At 37.8% G+C, this 9,620-nt stretch overlaps 1 protein-coding gene across 1 annotated transcript; it reads left to right on the forward strand.

Moving 5' to 3' along the window:
- Positions 1-8,170: 8,170 nt before the first annotated feature.
- LOC149221013 (uncharacterized) lies at positions 8,171-8,566 on the forward strand. Its single transcript, XM_089387291.1, has one exon. It carries the CDS (start codon positions 8,171-8,173, stop codon positions 8,564-8,566), a length of 396 nt encoding a protein of 131 aa, XP_089243417.1.
- Positions 8,567-9,620: the final 1,054 nt, after the last annotated feature.

Consider the following 9,620-nt stretch of genomic DNA (forward strand, 5'->3'; position numbering starts at 1 on the left):
CTATAGCACTTCCTCACTGAGTTGGGCGTCCAGTTCCACCAGCCCATTGTCATCTGGTGTGACAACTAGAGCACTCTCAAATTTTGCAGGGATCCAGTACAGCGGTAGCAGAGGAAGCACATATAGATCCATATCCACTACATCAGAGACTTAGTACATGATCGGGTCATTGATTTGCAGTTCTGTCCTTCAACAGAACAAACTGCAGACATCTTCACCAAGACATTCACTGAGCAGAAGTTTCGCTCTCTGCGTGATCGTCTTGGAGTGAAGGACACAATTGCTTAGCAACTGTCTTTTCTTCCTCTTTTCTTTTGATTACATTGTATTTTGAGGGGGGGGGGGGGGGGTTCCCACGAGGTTTTCCCTCTTTCCTCAATTTTAGTACAAGTTGCATTGTGTTTTGGGTGACATTTGGCCTTAGTTGCCACAACCCATTTTCTATTTTTCCCCATAGTGGTGTTCAGGGGGTGCTGGAACTACTACACACCTACATGCAGACTCTTAGTTAGAGCATGGGACTACATGCAAGATTCCTTTTGCATGATTTACTCTTTGATTTGCTCCTTCTTTAACTCTGCAACTAGTTAGTTCTTTTGCATGATTTACTCCCTAATTTGCTCCTTCTTTCACTCCGCAACTGGCTAGTTCTCTCTGGAACTTGTTGTAGGTGTTGAGTCTTCTCATTGATCACCACTATGGTGCATTACCTTGGGATCTTCACCCAGTAATGCTATATCATGAGCATTGTAACCTATTTTCTAATGAATCATTCTTTTGTTCTTTCGATTTTCTTTTAGTGTTTTTGCTCTGCAAAGCTGTGTGTTCAACCTTTACTAGCTAGATTCATCTGTGCAGGTTTTCTAACACATTTACACTTGGGGCATTGTAGGAAATAAAAGGGAAAACTTTCCAAAAAGTTATTACTAGTTATTCACAACTATTATTAGTTATTGGCGAATATAACCTAACTAATCACTCTTATTTAAGAAAAATCATGCCACCTGAAATGACCCTTAAGATATATGTTTGAATGATATGATTTCAATGTTTAAAAAAGAAATCAGCATTTGTTAGATAGTGGGAAACCTATCATAACTTAGTTGGTTTGTGGGCACAACGATCACTTGCTAATATCCACCAATGCAAGCTTACTCATCACTCTTACTCAAGAAAAACCATGCCACATGGACTAACCTGCTAGTGGCCCCGATCTTAGACCATTACCATATTTCTTTATATTTAGAAAACACAAACTCTTAATTAAAAAAATAATTTTAAAACATACTCCATACAATTTTTTCAAATTTTTTATAATAAACATTTATTTATATATTTAAAATTTAATTTAAATAATAAGAAGTGAAATTTCATTAATAACTCTTGAAAAAACACTGGAATATAAAACAATTAAAGTGGGCAGAGAGACATATCAAGTGGACAATCCTGATAGGAATTTATCCATTGTTACTTCTGAATTAAGTTTCGAACCTGGTTGTCCTTTTGATTGTTCGATATTCCTACTGCCGAATCTCCACGCCACACCCTAAGGTGTTTCCGGTGCTTCGGGGATACACGAGAAGTCTGTCGAGCGCGCAATTTTAAGTGCTAATGAATGAGGTTCGGAAGAGGCTGGCATCTTTGACGATATTTAAATTTTAGGAATAAAAATTAAGAGAATAATATCTATCAAATGATAAAGTTGGAAAAAATTAATATTATTATTAATTTAATTGTTAATTTTATTAACATAAATATTATAATATATTAATTTTTAAAAATATTAATAAAAAAAAAATTAGAAAAGAGAGATTTTATCAATATTTTATTTAATATTTTGATCGAATTAAAAGTATGTTAAAAAAAATATTTTTTTTGTTAATCTATATATATTGTTAATATTATTAAATTATTAACATTTCATATTATTTATGAGAATTAAAGTTTTCTCAATCATTTTATATTATTTGTAAAAATTAAAGTTAGGTACAAAGGATTCTATTCTTTCTTCTTAATCATATATATATATATATATAGAAGAATAATAATAATCATATAGAATAGCTTTATATATATATATATATATATATAAAAGAATAATAATAAATGAAATGAATATTTCATATATTACTATTTTATATAAATGAATAATAATAAATGAGATGAGCATTTCATATATTATTTTTTAATTAAAAATGTATTTTTATTAAAAACTGTATTAGAAAGTTTATTCTGCTTTTCTGTGTTCTTTATCTTATTAGAATAAGTATCACACTTTTTGAATATTTTCTTTATTTTAAATGCTAATGAATGAGGTTAAGAATATAGGGACATCCTGAATATTTATGGTGTTTTAGTTAAATTAAAAAAGAATTTTTTATAGATGAGAGAGATTTCAAAGAGATTGATTATTTTTGTTAGTTTATCTTATAGTATTATGATGTACTGGAGATTGCTTTATGTGGTTTTCTTTGTTTTTTTTTTTTTCTAATGTTAATGAATGAGGTTAAGAAGATATGGGCATCTGAATAATATTTTGTTTGGTGTTTTAGTTAAATCAACAAAATTGTTTGATTAATGATAAAGATTTTAAAGAGGTTGATGATTGTTGTTAGTTTATCTTATAGTATTATGATATACTTGAAATTTCTTTTTGTGATTAAGACATCTTTTAATTAATTATTTTTCCCTATTAAAAAATATTAATATTACAAAAATATTTTTAAAATATATAAAATTTAGAATTATTTAAGTTAATAACAAGTATTTAATAATGGAGTATCTCTGTGCGCCCTTAACCTAGCCTGCGCCTCTCGCTGCCTCTTGCAGCAACCCTTCCTAGCAGCCTGCTGCTATCGGGCTGCATCCCTCCCTTCCTCTTGGCTAGTTCCTTCCGCGCTGATCTCTGCTCCTTGCTCTGGGCTTGGCAGCCTTCTACTGCTGAGCTTTCCTCTGGACCCTTAAATTACATCTCAGCTCTGCAACCAGTGAGATCCGCTCTGTGAGCAGGCTGGGTCTGGGACTACAAGAGGGCCCTGCTGCAAGCTGCGGTCGGCCTGGCTGGGAGTGCTGACTCTCCATGGAGGAGCCGACTCCCCCTCAAGGGCCTCCCTCCCCTCCTCCGCCCTCTGCCGCTGAGGCGTTCAAATCATTGCTGGCCTCATTGCCAAAGAAGAAGATAATGGAAGCTGCAAAGTTTGTGAAAAAGCTCGAAGATATCCCCGAGATCGCCCTTTCGCCAGAAGGACCGATCCAAGTAGCATTGTCTCTAGCAGATCGTGCAATGGTTGGTCAGTTTATAGGACTTTGGCCTTCCTCGAAATCAACCGAGAACTGGGTCGCCAGGAACTGGGCACCTTTGATAAAAAACAAGGTAACCTCTTACTTCCTCGGGAGAGGATATTTTTTGTTTGAATTCTTTGCAAAAGAGGACAAAGATCTCATTTTGAGGAACGGTCCCTACTTCATGGGCCCCCAAGGGCTGTATTTAAATAAATGGACGCCGGACTTCGATCCGGCGGTGGATGTGCCTATAGTGGTCCCGGTGTGGGTGAGACTCCCCAATCTTCCAGTTCACTGCTAGAACTCGGAATCTCTGAAGCACATAGGAAATACCCTTGGAAAATTTATAGACAAGGCCAACAACAAAGATCAGTATGATTGTGCCAAAATCTGTGTGGAGGTAGATCTGGAGGTCGGACTACCGGAAGCCATCAAAATAGTTGTAGGTCCCTGGACTCATGTGCAGAAACTGGATTATGAGCAGCTGCCGTTCAAATGCCGGAAGTGTCACGTTTACGAACACTTTTCCAGAGACTGCCCGTCCAAAGGGGTGGAAGAAAAAGGGAAAGAAGAAGGATGGAATCAGGCAAAGCGCTCCAAAACCTCTCACAAGAAGAATGCAAATGGAAATGTTAAAGCTTCTAAAGCGGGTCCTGCTCAGAACCGTCCATGGAAAGTCAAGGGAATAAATTCGAGGTCCTTGGATCTGAAATCATGACCACCCAAGAGACAAAAATCCCAAAGGAGGTCTCTCCATCTAAAGCCTCCCCCTCCACCAAAAGTGTTCCAGAGAGATCCAAAGGGAGGATATCAGAAGAGGAGGAGGAAACTCAAGAGTCCGAGGAATCAGAGGAAGAAGAGGAAATAGGTGAATCTCAGTCTTCTCCTAGAAGATCTACAAGAGGACGCAAGTCTGCAAAGGAAAAAAGAGAACAAGAAACCTATAAGGACAAGCTCCAAGGCAGCCAACCTACGTTAGAGAAGCTTCTATCAAAAACCCCGAAGATGAAGAGGATTCAATCCCAGGGCTCCAAGGGAGCCCATCAAGGCAAAAATAAATGATGAAGATAGTCTCCTGGAATTGTAGGGGAATGGGCACCACAGCTAAAGAAGAAGTAATGAATAGTTTAATAAGATTGGAAGCCCCGGATATCCTTCTCATCTAGGAGACCAAATTGGAAGACACAGCTTTCCTCCAAGCAAGCAAAAAAATTTGGAATAAAAGTGGAGATCATGCAATCTCTGCTCGTGGAGCATCGGGAGGGCTTGGATCGCTCTGGAACACAAATAAGTTTTCATTAATCTCTGAGTCCCTGAATACCCATTGGATTTTTTAAAAAATGCAGCATTTAGAATCCAAGGAGATTATTTGTCCACTCAATGTGTATGCTCCTAACAATGCAGGTGAGAAAAAAAACTGCTGGGACTCCATCAAAAGTCTGGCAGATCTAGAAAATCTGGAAAACATAATCATAGCCGGAGATCTAAATCTCACCCTCCTCTCATCAGAAAAAAAAGGAGGGAGCATAGTCAGAGATCTGGCAAGAGAATGGGCTGAAGATCTCATGCAAGACTGGGATCTGCTAGATATAAAGCCGGTCACTGGCACGTTCACATGGTCAAATAAGAGAGTTGGACCGGGTCACATAGAGGCAAGACTTGATGGATTTTTTGTTCAAAGTTCTTTCCTGCTTCTTGGGTTAGAGGCTAGAATGCGTATTCTCCATAGCAGTGTTTCAGATCACAAGCCCATTAGCCTAGAGCTATTGACTTCTAAGGATCTAGGGCCCATCCCTTTTAGATTTATCTCTCTGTGGATTAAAGAGACAGACTTCATGCAAAAGGTCAGAGATTGCTAGAAAGAGCCAGTCAAGGGTTCTCCTTTCTTTGTTTGGGAGGAAAAACTTCGAAGAGTAAAAGCGACGCTGAAAGGCTGGGTTAAGAGCTTGCCCAATCCCATTGTTGACAGAAAAAAAATGCAAAGCGAACTAGAGAAACAGCACCTCCACCTAGAATCTGCCGAAATCACCAAAGAAGAGCTGGACAAGGAATCTCAGCTACAACAAAAATTCCATAAGGCTTGTCTGGTAGAAGAAGAATTCTAGAGGCTCAAGTCAAGGAGTCTATGGCTCAAAGCTGGTGACCGAAATTCTTCTTTTTTCCACAAGCAGGCTCAAGCTAGGAAATGCCGCAATTCTATCTTTGAAATCAAAAAGGATAACTGCACTTCAAAATATTTTTCCAGCATTAAGAGGGTAGGTTCAGATCACTTTGAGAAGATGTATAGTGAAGGCATGGAGACTAGCCAAAACGACAATCTGCTAGATGTTGTTCCCAACCTCATCACATCTAAAATGAACCAGGCTCTTGAAGGAAAAATCACCAAAAACGAAGTTAGGGAAGCTCTCTTTGCAATGGAACTCGACAAAGCCCTAGGTCTGGATGGTTTCACGCCTAGATTTCTTCAGGCATGTTGGTAGATAGTTGAGAAGGAGCTCTTTAAAATGATCCAGAAGTCCCAAGAGTGTCAGAAAATTGGAGGCTGCATAAACTCAGCATTCCTCGCCCTCATCCTTAAAGAAAAAGGTGCAAACTCTTTTAATAGATTCTTCCCTATATCCCTATGTAACATTGGATATAAAGTGATTACCAAGGTAATAGCAAACATGTTGAAGAAAATCCTCCCCAAAATCATCCTGGAGAATCAAGGTGGATTTATACATGGTAGGCAGTTAGTAGATAATTTCATCCTGGTCCAAGAGGCGATTCATTCCAGTCTTCGCAGAAAAGAAAAAGGTATGGTCATTAAACTCGATCTAGCTAATGCATTTGACCATGTAAGACATAGATTTCTGTTTGCTGTTTTGCACAAACTTGGATTTGGTCAAAATTTTATCAAGTGGATCAGAGCTTTTATTTCGAAACCCTGGATTGCACCTTTAGTGAATGGCAGGGCTGCTGACTTCTTCAAAGCTTCTATAGGGCTAAGGCAGGGGTGCCCCCTCTCACCCCTCCTCTTTGTGTTGCAGGCCTCTGTCCTCAGCTTCTATTTAAACAAGAAGCAACAAGACGAAGATATAGTTGGCCTGTGCATAGCAAGAGGGGTTAAGAGCATCAACCACGTCGTCTTCGCAGATGATACCTTGTTACTGGGGGCTGCAACTCAACTGTCTGCAAGCAAATTTAAAGAAGTGTTGGAAGATTACTGTAAAGTATCGGGCAGTGAACTAAACAGTGGTAAATGTCATGTATACTGCTGGAATATCTCAGCTGCTTCTACAAGTTCCATAGCCAGATGTCTAGGCTTTGCATCCTTAACATCCTGGACATCCTTTAAATACCTTGGGCTGCCCATCTTTCATAAGAGGGCTTTGAACAAGGATTGGCATCCCCAGATAGAAAATTTCAAAGCAAAAATGCAGGCCTGGGTATCCTCCTAGCTCAACATTGCTGGAAAATCAGTGCTCATCCAACCCGTGCTTAGCAGCGTGCCACTATTTCAATTCTTTGTTCTTTTGGCGCCGGTAGGAATCATTAAGAGGATGGAGGAGCTAATCAGGAAATTTCTCTCGAAAGGAGGCAAACAAAATGAGAAGAGAATCTCTCTGGTTAATTGGGAAATAGTCTCCAGACTGCTGCAGGAGGGAGGATTAAACTTCAAAAATCTAAGTACGCAGAATTTATCAATGGGAGCCAAACTGATTTGGAAGATCATAGCCCCAAAGCTAGGATGGGTTCAACTGGCGCTATGGAGGAAATATTTTAGAGGACAGAGACTGCGATGCCTGGAGCAGCCCAAAACCAAAACAAAACCCCCTTCAACACTCTAATTATTAAAATTGGCCCGCTAATAAGAGACAACGCCTACTGGATACCAGGAAATGGCAAAAACATCAGGCTATGGGATGATAGCATCATGAACAGGCCTCCGCTGGTGAACTCGAATCTCAGGAATGAGCTGAAGGGATGGATGGATGAAGCCAATATAAAAATGCTCAGGGACATATTGAATTGGTGTGGAGACAACTGGTTTGGTTGGAAACAGATCAAAGTTCCATCTGCGTTGCAGTCAGATTATGCTACGCTGTTGAAGATGTTGCATGGGATGGCTCCGTTGCATGCAAGAAGAAAAAACACGAGAGGCTGGGGACCGAAGTAGATTGGATATATGGTGGCTCAGGGCTATGCCAAATTCATGGAGAGACCTCACATGCCTCCTAATCTGGCGCCCTGGACTAGTATTTGGAACTTCCCTGCCATACCAAAAATTGACCACTTCTGTTAGCTGCTATGCCACCAAAAAATTCTAACAGATGATAGACTTCAGAAAAGGGGCATTCTAGGGCCATCAAGATGCACACTATGCAAGGAAAGTATAGAATCCGCTCTTCACCTCTTGCCAGAGTGCAATTACACAGGTCTAATCTGGCAGGAGCTCCTTGGATCATCGAATTTTATGCCCACCTTCCCTCACTCTGTCCCAGACATGTTTACTGGGTGGATGGCCAGGTATCTAGGCCCAAGTCCAAAAAACAAGATAGTCAAAGTAGCATGGACTGCTCTGCCAAAATTCATCAGCTGGCAAATCTGGTTGGAGAGGAACAAAAGGATTTTCAGAAATAAGGAACAGAACTTCAGACTAGTAGCAAATACAGTGAAAGGTCAGTTAAATGAGTGGCTAAGAGACAAAAGTGATGACACAAATCTAAGCCAGTAGGATATTGAGTTTGGAGCAGCCCTCAACCTCAATTTCCAAAAATCGAAAATCTCACCCATATGTCTCAAATATTGGCAAATCAGGAAAAATGAAGAAAAATTTCAATCTTGGCTGTCCAAGAAAACACTCCCCACTCCTTTCTTTGATGGGGCAGCCAAGGGAAATCCAGCAATGGCTGGAGCAGGAGGACTCATTATAAATACAGAAGAAGCATCTATAAACAGGTTTGCATGGGGACTGGGCCACTCCTCAAGCATACAAGCTGAAGCCATGGCTCTGTTTCAAGGGATCAAACTGCTTAAAGCACTGGGACACTTAGAAGCAATTGTTTTTGGTGATTCCCAGGTCATCATCAATGCAATGGTGATCAACACAAATTTAGCAGATCTTCGACTTGCAAGGATAATTACAAGAATTAAAATCATGAAAAAGCTCCTAAACTTGAAATTCTTTCATATCCTGAGAAAAAACAACAAAGAAGCAGACATAGAGGCAAATAAGGCAGCCCAGCTAGGTGCTGGAAATATTGTCAGAGATAGTGAAATCTCTTGGGAACCAATTCCCTAAATTTTCTATGTTTTTCTGCCTTTTATTAAATCAGTTTGTATGCATTCATAAGCTCGGGAAATCAGCAGCGAGTTCATTTGATAAATTGTAAAAAGAGGCGATTCATAAGCATATGCTCCATGCCCCACTGGTTGGAGAGATGCCAAGAAACCAATTTCACTTTTTGTAACCGGAATTATGGCTTTTTGCCAAATACTTAATGAAATCTCATAACCGTTTCTGTAAAGAAAAAAAAACAAGCATTTAATAATGAGTATTTTTAGAAAAGCATTTAAAAGAGATATTATAAAATATTATTAGTAAAAGAAAGAAAACAAAATATAAAATATATAGTTTTTTTTATAAATTTTGAATTTTATATATAAATAAAAGAGACTAACTCTATTTTATTATTTTTAATTATAAAATTTACTTTTGTTTAAAATTTCTATATTTTATATAACTATAGTTTTATACAAATTTTAATGATTAATTAACTTTTGTATATCTACTAAAAAAGAATCAAGTTTTATTGATTATGAGTAGTTTGATCATTTAATGTTTTTATTAAATAACTATTTCATACATTAAAAAGAATGAATTTTGATTAATAAAATACATCTATTAGAGAATTGTATCATACATTAACAAAATTTAATTCTAATCCATTCACTTGAAAAATTAATTAATAAAATAAATTGATATAAAAAAAGAAATAAAATTCTATTATTCATATAATCTCAATTTTTTTATCTGTGTTTGTGTTTTGTTTATGAATAACTAAAGCAATTTAATTGCTTAAAGATTTAAAGGTGTTGAGAATGATGAACTATGATAGCAACACATTCGTGCACATTCCTCACACTTATCATTATATCCATTGAAGCTATTAATTTGAATTGCGAGGAATTTAAAATCAAACTCATGGAAGAATTATTGATACTATTTGGACAAGGGGATATTATTAAAGGTTTTTGGATTCTCTTTTCAATAGTTTGGTAAATTAGGAGTAAGAAATAAAAATTGTAAATTTTCTGATTTTGACATTTCATCGGTGTAATGTAATGTAATTGTG

The sequence above is a fragment of the Pinus tabuliformis genome, chromosome Q (genome assembly GCF_031772625.1).
Source record: "Pinus tabuliformis cultivar Carrire ecotype Pingquan chromosome Q, CPIR1, whole genome shotgun sequence".
NCBI classification, from domain to species: Eukaryota; Viridiplantae; Streptophyta; class Pinopsida; order Pinales; family Pinaceae; genus Pinus; species Pinus tabuliformis.

What these genes read in the sequence shown, in the direction of transcription:
- LOC149221013 (XM_089387291.1), top strand. Translation starts at nt 8,171, where the DNA reads ATGGCTGGAGCAGGAGGACTCATTATAAATACAGAAGAAGCATCTATA.